This window comes from Nilaparvata lugens, chromosome 5 (assembly GCF_014356525.2).
Source record: "Nilaparvata lugens isolate BPH chromosome 5, ASM1435652v1, whole genome shotgun sequence".
In the NCBI taxonomy this organism is placed as follows: Eukaryota; Metazoa; Arthropoda; class Insecta; order Hemiptera; family Delphacidae; genus Nilaparvata; species Nilaparvata lugens.
In genome coordinates, this window is record NC_052508.1 from 68,884,243 (window position 1) to 68,904,411 (window position 20,169).

The 20,169-nt window shown below is 33.7% G+C and overlaps 1 protein-coding gene across 1 annotated transcript in view; it reads left to right on the forward strand.

Moving 5' to 3' along the window:
* LOC111056073 (ATP-binding cassette sub-family G member 4) overlaps positions 1–16,758 on the forward strand; it is a 144,681-nt gene extending 127,923 nt beyond the window's left edge. The window contains 5 exon segments of the mRNA XM_039429590.1: positions 4,444–4,612; positions 5,898–6,043; positions 8,217–8,455; positions 15,073–15,186; positions 16,412–16,758. Of these exon segments, the coding sequence (XP_039285524.1) occupies positions 4,444–4,612; positions 5,898–6,043; positions 8,217–8,455; positions 15,073–15,186; positions 16,412–16,617 (874 nt within the window). The 3' untranslated portion in view covers positions 16,618–16,758.
* Positions 16,759–20,169: the final 3,411 nt, after the last annotated feature.

The following is a 20,169-nucleotide window of genomic DNA, read 5'->3' on the forward strand; positions in this document are numbered from 1 at the left end:
TTCATGATCGGTGCGAGTGCTGAGCGGGGGCGGAGCGACTGCGATGGAGAAACGAGGGCGGAGCGTGCGCGGAGTGGGTTGGAGGCGCGTATATCTGTACGCAGCTTAAGGGTAGCCATCCACTGGAACCGTATTCAACCGATCCGTTCGGCCGTTGGATCGGACGAATCTGTCGGCCGTTAATTCGGCCGAATATGGTCGTCCATTGGTTGGAACCGTTTATGTCAGTCTAGTTCAGTAGTTGGCTGAACTATTGATTATTAAATAAATACTGAATCAACCACTATGATAGCCACCAACATTTTTCATAAACAATGATTATATTGAGATTTTGAAAACTAAGAATACCATTTAAAGTCTATAATTATCAGCCAGTAGGCAAAAGAGATGTTGGCAGACCACGCAAGCGTTGGCAATAATAGGATTCTTTTTATGTTTATTTGAATAATTGGCTAGATGTGAGTCGGAACAGGTTAAAGCCTAATCCTTGTTTGTAAGAAGAAGAAGATTTTGAAAACTGAATAAACAAATATCTACTAAATTAGTTATTCACTACAATTATCTTACCTTTAGATCGTATTTGTTCAGTACCGGTAATCTTTGTCTACAGATTCCTTTGAACATCACGACGATGATATCTTTTGTCTCGCATATCCCACAATTGAACATGCTCTTCAACCAAACTTATTAACTTTTCATTGTCTATAGTTAAAACTTTATAAAACAGAACAAGTAAAAAAAACAAGAAACAGACAAGACTGTGAAACAATTTTGAGGTTAGGATGATGTTGTCTCCATGGAAGTAAGAAAACCTGTGAGCTGAGCCTAAGATTTAATTCTTCAAATAATAAATAGCATTACTATTAAATTGAGGTGAATAGAAATTCCACATTATCATGCAAGTTTTCTTACTTTCATGGTTGTCTCAGCTCGACTTCGGCCGGATAGAGCTGGAAAATCCCATTCAATTCGGATCGAAAACTTGATCGGCCGTGCACGGACGTATGAAAAATGGACGAACATCTATAGTTTTCTTTGTTGGGGTATCGTTCGGACGAGTTCGGTAGTTTTCGGCCGACGCTAGTTCGCACGAAATAGCTGCGTGATTAGAGCCGCCGCGCCTAGAGTACATAACCATAGAGAAACAATAGCGTAAGTAGATATCCCATGGTATAGGGAATTTATGTCGCAACTTTTACTGTTATCTCAAGCCGATTACTGTCGATTATTGTCAATTTTTACTGTTTTGTTGGGGTGAGAGTGTATGAACGGCACAATTTGAGAGACTACAAGCGTCACACAGCTGCATGGGAAAGAACTACGTGAACTATCGGCTTGGGATAACAGTAAAAGTTGCGACATAAACGCCCTATACCATGGGATATCTACTTACGCTATTGTTTCTCTATGACATAACTTATAAATTCGTCAGATTGGAAGACTCATTCGATTTTTATGTTGTAACAAGAATGAACGTTTTGGATGAATGAAAAGTGTTGGCTACAGCTACTATATTGCGTTTACAATAGTTCATATATAATGAATAATCAATGAATTCATGGCTTATGTTCTCCAGCCGCGGCGGCTCTAACCACACGGCTCAAGCCGCGCCTCTCGAGCCACGTGGCTTGTGTCGTCGCCAAGGAATTCGTGTCATAAAATGTATGACACTTGCATGATAATGTGGTTGAGTATGATTTATTAATATTATTTATACTGGAAACAGAGATGCGGAATTTCATTTCACCTTAATTTAATAAAAACGCTATTTATTATTTGAAGAATTAAATCTTAAGGTGCGTACAGATAAACGCGCCTCCAACACGCTCCGCGCACGCTCCGCGCACGCTCCGCCCTCGCTCCGCACTCGCTCCGATCATGAACGTTACGGGAGATGTTAGCTCTTCTCGCGTTCCACTCTTGCTCCCGGTCGATTATCAATCGATCTGCTCGAGTAACGTTCGATTGCGGAGCAGAGCGAAAGTCTGTACGCACCTTTAGGCTCAACTCACACTTACGCGACTCAAGTCTCTCAACATGTGTTTTCAAATGGTAACGTCGCGGAGATTAGAATCGACTGGTCTGAGTATCACCATTTGGAAACACATGCTGCGTCGAGAAGAGACTAGAGTCGCAGTCTCTTCTCGACTTGAGTCGTGTAAGTGTGAGTTAAGCCTTAATCTGATAGATTCTATTCTCAATTTGAATTGGAATATTTTCGGATTAAAATAAAAGTCCGTTTTTGAACTATTTTAAATGACACTACAGTCTAATTTTTGAATATTCTATACTATTAAATGAGCAACTTCTGTTTATATGTTCAGATGTTTATAGATGTTTGGATGTTTATAAGTTTGTATTTCACCGGATCTCGAAAACGGCTCTAACGTTTCTCACGAAATTCAGAACATAGTGGGTTTATAGTATAAGGATCCGACACGAACAATTTCGATCAAATGCAATTCAAGATGGCGGCTAAAATGACGAAAATTTGCAAAAACAGGGTTTTTCGCGATTTTCTCGAAAACGGCTCCAACGATTTTGATCAAATTTATACCCAAAATAGTCATTGATAAGCTGTATCAACTGCCACAAGTCCCATATCTGTAAAAATTTGAGGAGCTCCGCCTCATCTATGCAAAGTTTGATTTTAGATTCCCAATTATCAGGCTTCAGATACAATTTAAACAAAAAAAAAATCAAGTGGAAAAGATTGAGCATGAAAATCTCTACAATTAATGTTCAGTAACATTCTCACCTAAAATTGAAAATAAGCTCGAAATTCGAGAAAACTGTTGGCAACTGTTGATTCTATTAAATCATTCACTATGAAGAGATAGCAGACTTCGTATGCAGCAGACTATCTATGACATCTATCACATCGTGTGTCTCCAGCTACATAAGCTATCAGCTATCAAGCTATCAGCTATCCTGTCACCAGCTGGTTCAAATCTTTGAATAGTAGACTCTTATGCGCGTGAACACTAGCGTCACGTGATCAATTTTCATAACGGCAAGGAAAGTAGTGGGAGTGCGCCACACCAGATTTTTAATATTATTTTTACTGGAAAAGAGATATGGAATTTCATATCACCTTAAAAACGCTATTTATTATTTGAAGAATTAAATCTTAAGGTGCGTACAGATAAACGCGCCTCCAACACGCTCCACGCACGCTCCGCCCTCGCTCTGATCATGAACGTTACGGGAGATGTTAGCTCTTCTCGCATTCCACTCTTGCTCCCCGGTCGATCATCAATCGATCTGTTCGAGTAACGTTCGATTGCGGAGCAGAGCGAAAGTCTGTAAGCACCTTTAGGCTCAACTCACACTTACGCGTCTCAAGTTTCTTCTCGACGCAGCATGTGTTTTCTAAATGGTAACGTCGCGGAGATTAGAATCGACTGGTCTGAGTGTCACCATTTGAAAACACATGCTGCGTCGAGAAGAGACTAGAGTCGCAGTCTCTTCTCGACTTGAGTCGCGTAAGTGTGAGTTAAGCCTTAATCTGATAGATTCTATTCTCAATTTGAATTGGAATATTTTCGGATTAAAATAAAAGTCCGTTTTTGAACTATTTTAAATGATACTAAAGTCTAATTTTTGAATATTCTATACTATTAAACGAGCAACTTCTGTTTATATGTTCAGATGTTTAGATGTTTGGATGTTTATAAGTTTGTATTTCACGGGATCTCGAAAACGGCTCTAACGTTTCTCACGAAGTTCAGAACATAGTGGGTTTATAATATAAAGATTCGATTGCACTAGGTCTCATCCCTGGGAAAACTCGCTGAAGGACATTAAAAGGATAATTATTATTCATCCCTGGAAAAACAGCTGATAATAATTATTTCATCGTCTGATGGAAGTGAGTGAGCGAGTTCATGTGTGCGGGACTGTGTCAAAATTATGACTCAGCTGTTGAACTTTTGTAATCATTGATTCAGTTACATAGTGCCGGTTGCAAAAAAAGCCGGGTTATTTTCAATCCTGATTAATTCCAGTAGAAGATCCATCTTTTTGAAATGGTCTTCTCTGATTTGGTTCACGTGAAGTTAAACAGGATTAATATTTAACCGGCTTTTGTGCAAGTGGGCCTTTGTGAGGGAATTTTTGCATTCTTCTGGGAATTAATCTCAATTTACTGTGAAGAGATAGAACATTTCTGTATGAATGTTATTATAATTTCTTCTTTGGTAATAAATTGTTTATGCTTTTGTACTCCAGAGCGAAGCTCGGTCCCCGAAATTGAGTTAATAAAACTAGTTCTCACTGTGGAGCGCTTTCGGATTATTTGAATCCATTTTCAACACTGAAAATATTTAAAACTTAGACTGTAGTGTCATTTAAAATAGTTCAAAAACGGATTATTACTTGCAGCTATCATGGATAATGAAATAGATGAGTAAAATAAAAGTATGAAATGCTTTTTAATTACAGACAATTGCAGACAGGATCGATTCATTTGACTGGAGCTGAGAAAAATAAAAAGATTAGATGCAGTTACATAATGCAAGACGATATTCTGCAGCCTCTACTAACTGTCAATGAGATGATGGAGTTTGCTGCTAAACTAAAGATTAAGTCAAGGAGTCTTCAGAAGAAGAAAGTGAGATACCCTCAATAAATTGATGTTGTTTTCCATGACGAAACACTTTATAATAACTCTGTTGTAGTTAAGACACAAGTTTGAAACACAGTGTCTAAATATCCACTTTTTTAATTGGTGTTACTGAAATTATTGAAGAACAATAGAAGCTGTTATTAAACGAAAATCCTAATTAAATTCTGTAAATCACCCCGAAGACTTCTGCTACTGCAAAGATTGACAACAAGGTAAACAGCTAGATGAGAACTCATAGAATTTCCATTTTTCATTCTATGAGTTTTCATCTAGTTACCCTGTTGTCAATATTTGCTCATAGAATTTCCATTTTTCATCCTATCAGTTTTCATCTAGCTGTTTACCCTGTTGTCAATATCTGCTCATAGAATTTTCATTTTTCATCTTATCAGTTTTCATCTAGCTGTTTACCCTGTTGTCAATATTTGCTCATAGAATTTCCATTTTTCATCCTATCAGTTTTCATCTACCTGTTAACCCTGTTGTCAATATTTGCAGTAGCAGAAGTCTTCGGGGTGATTTACAGCATTTAATTGGGATTTTCGTTTAATAATAATTATTCATTAATTAGCATTTGAACAAATGCAACTTCCAATTTATTTCAATCTTTACAATATTTTATTCATTATTATTTGATCAAAATACAACCAGTTTCAGCTCTACAAGAGCCATTTTCAAGTGTTGGTAAATAATAAGAGCAATTTTCATTGTGTTACAAAGTCGAAACTTCAACAGAGATACACATAATGTTCCATATTGTTTTAATTTCCTTCAACAATATTATAACTGAGTGCACCTTTGAAATATTAAGAAAGGAATTTATTGTATGAACTTGTGAGAAACAACTACAGTATTACAAAAGAAACGTAAAGAATTCAAAGGAAGTAGTAAATACATTCTAAAACAAAAGAGCCACACATTTCAATCTAAATTTGTTCTCGAAACAAGGGTAAGCAATCCTGACCGGCAATTAGGAGGTACTGAGTTCGATTCCCGGACTGACAAATAATTTTTGAATAGTAGCGCTCATCGAAATTCCATCCAGCTGTATGCCCTGTTGTCAATATTCACAGTAGCAGAGGTCTTCGGGGTGATTTACAGCATTAAATTTGGATTTTGGGTTGAAAATAATTATTTCAATAATACTTTATATTTATTAGTAATATCCAATCTCTGATCACAGGTAGTATGGATAAAATATAATGTTACTTCCTCAGTTAAAACTTTTGTTCATTCTGATAATGTTCAAAATTGGTGTTTGTTTTCCCAGGTCAAAGATATTTTGAATACAGTTGCGCTCTCAGACAAATTGAGTACACAAGTCAATAAACTGTCTGGAGGTGAAATGAGAAAACTGTCAGTGGCTGTCGAGCTTATCACTGAGCCATCAATCATGTTCCTAGATGAACCTACCAGGTAACACTTCGCTTGTATTATAAACTGTTTTTAAGTGTATTATTATTAACACTTATGACTTTTTAGTGATCTAGTATTATTCAATCTTCTTCACTGTTTTACTAAAACTTTGGACTCTTAAGTGCTCTATTCTTCTTCTAAGACAGAGGATCGGCAACGTTGTTCTCCTATCTTTCTCCACTGTCATTATTACTATATAAAATATAGACCTCACTATAGCAGAGGATTGAATCTTCTTCACTGTTTTACTAAAACTTTGTCCTCTTAAGTGTTCTATTCTTCTTCTAAGACAGAGGATCGGCAACGTTGTTCTCCTATCTTTCTCCACTGTCATTATTACTACCGGTATATAAAATATAGACCTCACTATAGCAGAGGATTGATAGTGATTTACAGTTTTTGATTATTTCTGATAATAATGACAGTGGAGATAGATAGGGGAACAACGTTGCCGATCCTCTGTCTTGTCAATGCCTTCTATAGATGGCAGCTGATACAGGTCTATCAATGCAATATTAACTGTTTACTGTCGTATAGAAAAATTTATTATATTTTATATAATAATAAATGATATTTTATATAGTAACTAGCTTACCCGGCGAACTTCGTAACGCCAAAAAGTCAATGTATCTCATGTCACACTTGACTTTATTTGGTGAATCATAAAATTTAACTGACAATCAATATTTTTATTTACATCTCAATACAGACTTCCAAAGACCTTGAAGATGCATAGACTCACATGCAGCGCTAGTGTCGTACTTGGAATTGAAATCCGCCATTGAGGGGGCAACCCATAAGATTATTACATACCAATGCCACCAACCCTTTGTGATCTATAGTATTACAAATAAATAATATATAATATCTTGTGCTAAAATACCCCAATGGCGGCCTTCAATTTCAAGTAAGAGCTATCATTGGGGAGGCATAGGCATTGTAGGTCTATATCTCTTTAAGGTCTTTGCGGACTTCCTATGTGTTTAAAACTACCGTTTTAATACCAGTAAACAATTTTATCACAGAGTGACGTGTTTATTACAGCTGGTAAGTTCATATGCTATTATCACAACATGATCTTGAATCATGATGATCTTCCCGTTCTACGTTGGGCGCTCGGCCGACATAGGTCTGTAAAATGGATTAATATATAATTATTATTTGCCCCCCTATTAAAATTTCTGGTCAGAAACCATCCCCAATATTCACACAACATATTCCCTAAGTTTCATGCCGTTCTGTCAATTAGTTTTCGAGTCTATAGGGAACAAACAAACTAACAAAGAAACAAACAAACTAACACACAAACAGACATTCATTTTTACTTTCCTTGCCCTTATTACCATAGGTAAGGAAAGTATGTGCGTCTGTGTACACGATATCTCATCTCCCAATTAACGGAATGACTTGAAATTTGGAACGTAAGGCCCTTACAATATAAGGATCTGAAACGAACAATTTCGATCAAATGCGATTCAAGATGGCGGCTAAAATGGCGAAAATGTTGTCAAAAACAGGGTTTTTCGCGATTTTCTCGAAAACGGCTCCAACGATTTTGATTAAAGTTATACCTAAAATAGTCATCGATAAGCTCTATAAACTTCCACAAGTCCCATATCTGTAAAAATTTCAGGAGCTCCGCCCCATCTATGCAAAGATTGGTTTTAGATTTCCAATTGTCAGGTCTCAGATATAATTTAAACGAAAAATTTCTAGTGGAAACGATTGAGCATGGACATCTCTTCAATTAATGTTCAGTAACTTTTTCACCTAAAATTGAAAATAAGCTTGAAATTTGAGAAAATGTAATTATTCAATTGCAAAATGTTGGCAACTGTTGATTCTATTAAATGATTCACTATCAAGAGATAGCAGAGATAGCAGAGAGAAGAGATAGCACACCTCGTGTGTCTTCAGCGTTATTGCCCTGTCACCAGCTGGCTCAAATCTTTGAATAGTAGACTTGAGATGCGCGGGAACACTAGCGTCAGGTGATCAATTTTCATAACGGCAAGGAAAGTTGTGTGAGTGCGCCACACCAGATTTTTATATATAGAGATAAACTAGACCTCACTATAGCAGATGATTGATAGTGGTTTACAGTTTTTGATTATTTCTAATTTCTAATGCTCTTTTTTCATCTATCAGTAATATTCAATCATTGTGATTGCAGTGGATTGGACATATCGTCGGCAGAGAAATGCATGTCGGCATTGAAGGAAGTGGCTGGCAGAGGGGTGATGGTGGTCTGCAGCGTGCACCAGCCCAGTGGCTCCATGTGGGACATGTTTGATCACGTCTATGTGATGACCAGTGGAATGTGCACGTTCCAGGGTTGTCCCAAGAGATTGATGGATTACCTGCACTCACTAGCTCTCACCTGTCCCATGAATTATAGCCCGGCTGACCATAGTGAGTACATTAAAAAGGGCCGTTTGCACAGTCAAAGCTTAAACCATAGAGAAACAATAGCATAAGTAGATATCCCATGGTATGGGGCGTTTATGTCGCAACTTTTACTGTTATCCCAATCTGATAAATGTTTATTTAGATGTTCATGTTTATTTATATTTCCAATAAATTAATAAACCACATTCCCTTAAATATTCTTGAAAAACAAACATAAGCCAAAGGCTTAGATCAGACATAGATAAATGGATAATAGCAAATAAAATCGAGGAAAAATTGTTTTAAATAAATTAATTTTCGTCTACTCCATGGTTGCAGTTGACTTACCTATCTCTTACCTTTCTCTTCTTCTTCATTCTCCTTCTTCTTCGTCTTCTTTTTTATTCTTGGCCTTTTCCGTCTTTTCTTCTTCCGTTCCTTTATTTTTAGTATCCTCTTTATTATTAAGTAGGTACTAGTTTTTATTCTGTATTTTTTTCAAGAAATTTGTTTTGGATCATTTTTGTTAAAAAATATTTTTGAAAAACATTTATATTGCAACTCACACCTGCGCACAGGGTTATTTGCAGGTGTAGATTCTTATATATATATATATATATATTATATATATATATATATATATATATATATATATATTTTTGTCTTGGAAGTGTTGTATATATATTTTTTGAGAATCAATAAAAATTTGAATTTGAAGTTTAATTTGATAGTCCACGTAGTTCTTTCCTGTGGAGCTTTATGACGCTGGTAGTCTCTCATATTGTGCCGTTCATACACTCTTACCCGGTCAAAACAGTAAAAATCGACAGTAATCGGCTTGAGATACCAGTAAAAGTTGCGACCTAAACGCCCTATACCATGGGATATCTACTTACGCTATTGTTTCTCTATGCTTAAACTGAATTTAATCAGCTGGTTGCTTGAACTCAAAATGAAACACATTATAACAAACGAGACTTGATAAGGATTATCCAGTTTAAAATGGAATTTAGTTTAAACTGTCACTGTGCAAACTATATATGTAAATTTTCAAATAAATAAATAAATAAATAAATAAATATACTGTCCCTAACTATAGTGATTTCCACGTTATAATGGCAGTCAAGAGAAAAAGGAGATCGACGTGGCCGATACCCTGTCTTGTCAATGCCTTCTATAGACTGTAGCTGATACAGGTTTATTGATGTAATATTAACTACTGTTCATTCTCGTTTAAAATAATCAATTATATTTTATTAAGCAAGATATTATATTTTTCAATAGTTTCATAATGAATTTTCATAACTAAGATGAAATATTTTGTTGATTAATTATTAATTCTACATTGTTAAAAGACAATCTGGCAACAGAGCAAAGCGAAAAAGAGATAGCGCTATCCGCTTTGTTGAATGATAGACAAGGATAGCACGTCTTTTTCTTTCAATTATAAAATAATCCTTGAACGAATATGATTTGAGTGTACTGAAGGAAGCCGTTATTCTAACTAGAATATAATCCTGATAATTTAGACGCTGTATACTAATAAAGATTTGATTTTTTATTCATTGAGTACCAGAAAAATAAAAAATGTTTCAGATGAATAAAAACTGAAACTCAAATTGCGATTGAAATGATCGCTCTTTCGTTTCATAGTATTGAACAGAAGCCTACATAGAATGATGGGAATAGAGTTATTCAATCATTGTGATTGCAGTGGATTGGACATATCGTCGGCAGAGAAATGCATGTCGGCATTGAAGGAAGTGGCTGGCAGAGGGGTGATGGTGGTCTGCAGCGTGCACCAGCCCAGTGGCTCCATGTGGGACATGTTTGATCACGTCTATGTGATGACCAGTGGAATGTGCACGTTCCAGGGTTGTCCCAAGAGATTGATGGATTACCTGCACTCACTAGCTCTCACCTGTCCCATGAATTATAGCCCGGCTGACCACAGTGAGTACATTAAAAAGGGCCGTTTGCACAGTCAAAGCTTAAACCATAGAGAAACAATAGCATAAGTAGATATCCCATGGTATGGGGCGTTTATGTCGCAACTTTTACTGTTATCCCAATCTGATAAATAAATGTTTATTTAGATGTTCATGTTTATTTATATTTCCAATAAATTAATAAACCACATTCCCTTAAATATTCTTGAAAAAACAAACATAAACCAAAGGCTTAGATCAGACATAGATAAATGGATAATAGCAAATAAAATCGAGGAAAAATTGTTTTAAATAAATTAATTTTCGTCTACTCCATGGTTGCAGTTGACTTACCTATCTCTTACCTTTCTCTTCTTCTTCATTCTCCTTCTTCTTCGTCTTCTTTTTTATTCTTGGCCTTTTCCGTCTTTTCTTCTTCCGTCCCTTTTTTTTAGTATCCTCTTCATTATTAAGTAGGTACTAGTTTTTATTCTGTATTTTTTTCAAGAAATTTGTTTTGGATCATTTTTGTTAAAAAATATTTTTGAAAAACATTTATATTGCAACTCACACCTGCGCACAGGGTTATTTGCAGGTGTAGATTCTTATATATATATATATATATATATATATATTATATATATATATATATATATATATATAATATATATATATATATATATATATATATATATATATTTTTGTCTTGGAAGTGTTGTATATATATTTTTTGAGAATCAATAAAAATTTGAATTTGAAGTTGAATTTGATAGTCCACGTAGTTCTTCCTGTGGAGCTTTATGACGCTGGTATAGTCTCTCATATTGTGCCGTTCATACACTCTTACCCGGTCAAAACAGTAAAAATCGACAGTAATCGGCTTGAGATAACAGTAAAAGTTGCGACCTAAACGCCCTTTACCATGGGATATCTACTTACGCTATTGTTTCTCAATGCTTAAACTGAATTTAATCAGCTGGTTGCTTGAACTCAAAATGTTACACATTATAACAAACGAGACTTGATAAGGATTATCCAGTTTAAAATGGAATTTAGTTTAAACTGTCACTGTGCAAACTATATATGTAAATTTTCAAATAAATAAATAAATAAATAAATATACTGTCCCTAACTATAGTGATTTCCACGTTATAATGGCAGTCAAGAGAAAAAGGAGATCGACGTGGCCGATACCCTGTCTTGTCAATGCCTTCTATAGACTGTAGCTGATACAGGTTTATTGATGTAATATTAACTGTTCATTCTCGTTTAAAATAATCAATTATATTTTATTAAGCAAGAAATTATATTTTTCAATAATTTCATAATGAATTTTTATAACTAAGATGAAATATTTTGTTGATTTATTATTAATTCTACATTGTTAAAAGCCAATCTGGCAACAGAGCAAAGCGAAAAAGAGATAGCGCTATCTGCTTTGTTGAATGATAGACAAGGATAGCACGTCTTTTTCTTTCAATTATAAAATAATCCTTGAACGAATATGATTTGAGTGTACTGAAGGAAGCCGTTATTCTAACTAGAATATAATCCTGATAATTTAGACGCTGTATACTAATAAAGATTTGATTTTTTATTCATTGAGTACCAGAAAAATAAAAAATGTTTCAGATGAATAAAGACTGAAACTCAAATTGCGATTGAAATGATCGCTCTTTCGTTTTATAGTATTGAACAGAAGCCTACATAGAATGATGGGAATAGAGTTTTTCCTCGTAAATAAATCACAAAAGGCAATATGATAAGATCAAAACTATAAAAGTGGAATATTTTCATGTAGAAATATGAACTCAACACATCTACTATAAGGCTAGGCACACACTAGTTAGTCAAGACAAGACGAGACACGTTTAGTCACAATACTTCATATAGTTGCTTATGAAGACATGTCTAATTGCAATGACTAATGGGTGTGTGTTGCTTCATAAGCAAGTATGTGGAGTATTGTGACTAATTGTGACTAGTCTTGTCTTGACTAAATGGTGTATGCCCACCCTTAGGGTTGTGCGTGGTAATGAGTTAGAGTGATGATGATAGATGTCTACTACTTTTTATATAGTCGGGACCAACGTCTTATCGACTCCTCCGAAACACGGGACGATTATCAACAACAGTATCTCAACAGTTATCATTGTTAATAATAAACAAACAGCTGAAGATGTGGCTGGTAAAGCCTCGTAACCAGGTTCTGTATATATTATAATAATTTATAATAATAAAAAGTGGTTGGCAATTTAAATTTTATTTTTTAATTATGGTAAAGTAGGCCTACCACAACACAACTGTAAAGTTATTATTGTATTTTTTCTGTAATTCAAATTTATTTTCCAAAATACATACCTAATACACAAATATGAAATACATTATACAAATTTATTTTTTGAACCTGAAGATGATGTGAAACATTGAAACTAGTTGTTTTAATTTGTGTTTTTTATCTGTTATTCTATATTAAAAAAATTTCAAAAAAGGGTACTATGATGTTATTTCATAAATAAAAAATAAGTAGCCCTGATTACTTTTTCATTTCATTTATTCATAGACAATAGATACAATGAAGGCAAAAACAACAGGCATTCGCCCAAAACTGCTTTAAACCTTAATTTGGAATACACAGTCTAGAAGTTATGTAAATTATAACTTAATTCACACACTATTTTAAGTCCCAAAAATGTATGTACTACAATAATATTGAATTTATCTGATTAATTATTTCAAAATACAAATCCGAACAAAAATCTTCCTTCACAATCACAAAAAATTTCACTTGAATCCACAGATATTATACTCATGTTAAAATTCTAAACATCCATAAATTACATAAATATTAAAAAAATAAAAACAATATACAACATATTTTGGAATCCTACTATATTTATCAATTATTATTATTGTATCATTATTGTCAACTAAAAAACGATCAGAATAAATTTATTTATATTATCTTTTTTCTTTAGGGCTACTCTTGAATATAAATAAAATGACATTCAATCACTTGAAAATGGCATAATATATAGCCGAAACATGTTGTGAGTAAATAGTTTTACTCACAACTCACTTTTAAAATAGTTTTGAAAAGGGTTGGTACTTGGATTTCTATTTTTATTCAATTCCTTCATGTATTCACTATAAATGTTCATGAATTTCCACACATACCGTATATCACCAAAATACAATCGACCTACTACTATACTGTACAGTTCACATGTATGCTATTAGTATTAGGTTTGAACGTTATCACATAAAATAGAATGTATTGTTTTACAATCTTGAAGAGATTGTGTTCAAACACAATCACCCTTGAAAGAGTCACATACCTAACTTGTAGTATAAAATTATCCTATTGTGTGGCTAGATATGTTGTGGTATTTCTCCATAATTGATAGAATAAAACTTCTATGATGTCAATAGAACAACAATTTTTGTTGTTTTTGAACAAATATGGTGGTATTGACAACATCAACGTCTTTTTCTTTCGATTATAAAATAATCCTTAAACGAATATGATTTGAGTGTACTGAAGGAAGCCTTATTTGTCCTAACTAGAATATAATCCTGATAATTTAGAGGCTATATACTAATGAAGATTTGATTTTTTTATTCATTGAGTACCGGTATAATAGTAAAATGTTTCAGACAAATAAAGACTGAAACTCCAATTGAGATTAAAATGATCGCTCTGTCGTTTTATAGTGTTGAACAGTAGCCTATATAGAATGATGGGAATAGAGTTTTTCCTCGTAAAATAAGTCACAAAAGACAATATGGAAAGATCAAAACTATAAAAGTGAAATATTTTCATGTTGAAATATGAACTCAACACATCTACTATATGGCTAGGCACACACCAGTTAGTCAAGACAAGACAAGACACGTTTAGTCACAATACTTCATATATTTGCTTATGAAGACATGTCTAATTGCAATGACTAATCGGTGTGTGTTGCTTCATAAGCAACTATGTGAAGTATTGTGACTAATTGTGACTAGTATTGTATTGACTAACTGGTGTGTGTCCACCCTAAGGGTTAACAATTTTGACGTTGAGAGATTCAGGACCTTATCACTTTTTTGAATAAGTGGAAATACTACGATTATAGAGTTTCTCCTCATAAATAAGTCACAAAAGGCAATATGATAAAATCAAAACTATAAAAGTGAAATATTTTTATGTAGAAATATGAACTCAACACATCTACTATAAGGCTAGGCACACACTAGTTAGTCAAGACAAGACGACACGACGTTTAGTCACATAATACTTCATATAGTTGCTTATGAAGACATGTCTAATTGCAATGACTAATCGGTGTGTGTTGCTTCATAAGCAACTATGTGAAGTATTGAAATTGAAATTCTTTATTCTCCAAAATTTACAATACAATAATTGTGACTAATTGTGACTAGTCTTGTCTTGACTAACTGGTGTGTGCCTACCCTAAGGGTTAACAATTTTGACAAGATCCAGGACCTTATCATCACTTTTTTGAATAAGTGAAAATACTACGACTATAGTAGCTCTATCAAACACATTATCTATCATAGCATGGTCTATCTTATTTTGTATAGCTCTATCAAATAAGTGAAACTACACATATAGACGTAGTACTACGACTATAGTAGCTCTATCATAGCATTATCTATCATAGCATGCTCTATCTCATTTTGTTTCTAACTCCATATATTTTCTAGTTCTAGAAATTACTCTTGAAGAATATGGAAATAATCTTTCACGATTGGTGAGTGCATCTAGAAATGGAGCAAATAAAGAATGGAGACGAAGCAACAAACAAATCCCTGATGAAGGTAAAAATAACAAAAATTAATAATAAAGATAAATAATTTAATAAAAATAATATAACTTACAGATGATTGTTTCTTGATCCATTTCAAACTACGATATTTATGACGTAAATACATTTTGTTATTATAACCGACAAACGAACATGCAGTCGATTATTTGATAAAATTAATTATTTTACTATTATTTATTTATTTATTCTTATGGCTTTTATTGGTAGAGAGATCCTTTTGGATGTTCTGCCTTCCCGTTTAACCCACTGTCCTATCAACCACTCAAGTTAATAGGTTATGTATTGGGTTCTTCCATGGCTTACTTTAAATAGTTCATATTTATTTAAAGTATATAATAGTTTATATTTATTATAATATTTCATTTTAATTATGAAAATTCATTATGAAATTATTGAAAAATATAATTTTTTGCTTAATAGAATATAATTTAATATTTAAACGAGAATGAATATTTAATATTACATCAATGAACCTGTATCAGCTACCGGTACCGTCTATAGAAGGCTTTGACAAGACAGAGGATCGGCAACGTTGTTCTCCTACTTTATCTTTCTCCACTGCCATTATAACGTGGACCTCATTACAATAATTATTCACCACTCGTTCTATATTATTCAGAGTCAAAAAAAGAATATGTTGTATTTATAAGAGAATTTATCATTTCAATAAAATTATACAATATTGATACTATTGACATTGATTGCATTTCTTAGAAAATAGGCATATAGTTCAAAGTGTTGGATATTTGAATCTGATTTGTTGGATTGAGAGACTCACTCCTTGGAGGAACAGAGTCACTGCTTAATATATGAAACATATTGTATCCACAAATGAATAAATAAAAAGATATTATTTATTAACTTTGTTGAAGTTCTGACACTGTGTTACTTGTAAATATTTGAAGAGGAGCTTCATCAGCCTCTTCAGGAGTGAAATGCATTGCTCAATACTCCAACAAAAGTAAGTTTTTTCAAATATTTACAAGTAACACAGTGTCAGAACTACAACAAAATTATTATTTAGTGTTTCGTCATGGAAAGCAACTTCAGTTATTTTATTATCTAGAAATAGAGCATTATCCTGTTAAAAAATCAAAACATTTTTTAATGATAAAATCTGATTACATTAAGTATTGAGTAAGCTTTGTTACGGTATTAATTAATATCAATTATACTAATTGGAATTAATTTATACAATATTATTCTCTACTTTTCAGGTGATATCTCGCTTTGTGATTCAGAAAAGTCAAAAGTTTCATCCTATGGAGTGGAAAGGCTTCCAATATCCTCCATAATGAGACAAAAATGCTATTCGCCTCCATTTGTGGTTCAATGCATTGTTTTATTGGAGAGAGGTGCAAAAAGTCTGTGTAATTCAAATAATGTAAGTATTAGGCTTTTGCTAATATCGCTATATTGCTAAGAAAAATAATTTTTCCTACAGTTACGTTGAAAAGTGGCCATTGCTGCACTGATTACAGAACGCAAAGAATCACTTTTCCGCTCTAGTGCGGGAAAAATTTTCTGCACTCCAGATTTGCAACATGGCAACGCAAAATACTTAGTAGGTTATATGGAGCACCAGTGCAGCAAAATCAAAATGAAGTTGGTAACAGTGACTGCTGTTGCTGCTGTAGTGAGCAGAGGTGCAACGAAGCACAACGCGCTAATTATTACTATTATATATTATAACCAAGGACAACGATGACTTTAGGATTTTAGGATTAAGGTTTTTATCAATAATAAAATTACACAGAAAAACATTTGATGCATTTCAGGCAATTTTACCCATAATTACCCACTTTTCATATTCAATGGTAACTGTAGGAAAAACTTAATGTGAAATACGTGCGCAAAGTTCCTCTGCTGCACTCAACAAACCATTCCGTAAACGTTTCTTTCGGTGCAGCAAACTGTCACTTTGAGCACTAGTTGCACAAATAACTATAGTAGACGTACTCTAATTCCTCCAAGAAATAGTATCCAATGATCTTTTCAAACTCAGAAATAGTATATATTCCACTCCACAACAAATTATAATATTTACCAAATAAGTTTCAAAATAAATAAGTGTAAAAATAAATATTAAACGTATAGTTCCAAACGGTCTTTTCTTCTTTAGGTCTACTCATGAATATTAATAAAAATAGAAATCTATGTAGGCTACCCTTTTTAAAATTGTTTACTCACAATATATATTATGTTTCGGCCATAAATATGATGCCATTATCAAGTCTTGATAAACCTCAGTCCTGATTGTCAAGTCTTCATAATGGCATCATATTTATGGCCGAAACATAATATATATGTTGTGAGTAAACAATTTTAAAAAGAGTCTTTGGATTTATATTTTTATTTATAAGTTCCAAACAGTTATAAAGTATTTATGAAATAGAATTATAGTACCCTTTGATAATAATAAAACAATAGAATAAAGAAGGTAACTTGTAATAAGCTATTTGTATTATTATTCTATTAATTTCTAAGGGTACTGTAATTCTTTTTTCCTACAGTTACGTTGAAAAGTGGCCATTGCTGCACTGATTACAGAACGCAAAGAATCACTTTTCCGCTCTAGTGCGGGAAAAATTTTTCTGCACTCCAGATTTGCAACATGGCAACGCAAAATACTTAGTAGGTTATATGGAGCAACAGTGCAGCAAAATCAAAATGAAGTTGGTAACAGTGACTGCTGTGGCTGCTATAGTGAGCAGAGGTGCAACGAAGCACAACGCGCTAATATTACTATTATATATATAACGAGGACAGCAACAGCACAGTGCCACCACAGCACACACCACACAGCCGCCTCGCCATTCAAACACTACTAAGTTATTTGATGGATTTCAGGCAATTTTACCCATAATTACCCACTTTTCATATTCAATGGTAACTGTAGGAAAAACTTAATGTGAAATACGTGCGCAAAGTTCCTCTGCTGCACTCAAGAAACCATTCCGCCCTCGCCTACGGCTCGGGCGTAAACGTTTCTTTCGGTGCAGCAAACTGACACTTTGCGCACTATTTGCACAAATAACTATAGTGTAGTTGAGAAGTTGATACTGTGGTAATTATTCATATTAAATAAAAATACTGAGAAATTGTCAAAAATCACAGATTTATTGATATTTAGAAAGACCGGTTTCGGTTGTTACACCTTTGTCAATCTCTGATAAACTCTGCAGTTCAAGGTACTGTTATTCTATTTTATGAATTCAAGAATTGATCCCTGAATTAATACATTTCAAGAAGTTATAAAGCAATATGCTCTGATGCTACTTCTGTTGTTCGATATCAATACAGAACGAAAACTGCTAAAGTTTGTACCGTTAGAACCAATAGATTATCATTAAGACATATTATGAGTGATTCAACTCATAAAAATATTCAACAAGCTACCCTTCAATGTGAGAGAAATGACAATAAATGCGTTTAAGAATAGATTGAAAAAGCTTCTAACGGCAAATCCTCTTTATTCACTGGCTGAATATTTTAATATGGACGAGGGAATATTAAACAATTATTTCTAAATATATATTTATATTTGCTATTGGCATTGGTCTTGGAGGCAATATCGTATACTATTAAACAAGCAATGTCTGTTTATATGTTTGTATTTCACCGGATCTCGAAAACAGCTCTAACGATTCTCACGAAATTCAGAACATAGTATAGGTTTATAATATAAAGATTCGATTGCACTAGGTCTCATCACTGGGAAAACTCGCTGAAGGACATTAAAAGGATAATTATCATTCATCCTAGGAAAAACAGCTGATAATAATTATTTCGTCGTTTGTTGATGATGGAAGTGAGTGAGCGAGTTCATGTGTGTGGGACTGTGTCAAAATTATGACTCAGCTGTTGAACTTTTGTAATCATTCAATCAGGTACTTATAGTGCCGGTTGCAAAAAAGCCGGGTTATTTTTAATCCTGATTAATTCCAGTAGAACCATCTTTTTGAAATGGTCTTCTCTGATTTGGTTCACGTGAAATTAATCAGGATTAAAATTTAACGGGCTTTTGTTCAACCGAGCCTTTGTGAGGGAAATTTTTGCATTCCTCTGGGAATTAATCTCAATTCACTGTGATTAGATCGAATAACTTTGTTGAAGTTCTGACACTGTGTTACTAGTAAATATTTGAGAAAACACTTACTTTTTTTGGAGTCTTGAGGAATGCATTTCACTCCTGAAGATGAGCTTCATCATCTTCAGGAGTGAAATGCATTCCTCAAGACTCCAAAAAAAGTAAGTGTTTTCTCAAATATTTACTAGTAACACAGTGTCAGAACTTCAACAAAGTTATTATATAGTGTTTCGTCATGGAAAGCAACTTCAATTAGATCGAATATTTCTGTATGAACTATAAATATTATTATAATTTCTTTTACAGTATGCTTTTGTACTCCAGAGCGAAGCTCCATCACCTATAGTGAGGTCCTCGTTATAATGGCAGTGTAGGAAGATAGGAGAAAAGGTTGCCAGATCTCAGCCTTGCCACCAAACAGCTGATACTGGTATATCTGATGAATTTAATTGTTCATTATTGTTGAAAATATATTTTTTAAAGATGTAATAATAATTTTTCATGATTGAGATAAAATATTTTGTCAATTACCGTAATTGAATTTCTACATTGTTAAAAACGATGTGGCAACATCGCAATGCGTGAAAGAGATAGCGTCATCTGCTTTGTTGAACGATAGACAAGGATAGCAACACCATTGCAAATAACACACTGCCATTATAACGTGGACCTCACTATAGGCTTAAAATACTTCTAGAAAGTCGCCTTTATAAAATAATAAATGAAATAATGCCTATAGTGCCTATATATACCTATAGACCTCACTATAGGCTTAAAATACTTCTAGAAAGTCGCCTTTATAAAATAATAAATGAAATAATGCCTATAGTGCCTATATATACCTATAGACCTCACTATAGGCTTAAAATACTTCTAGAAAGTCGC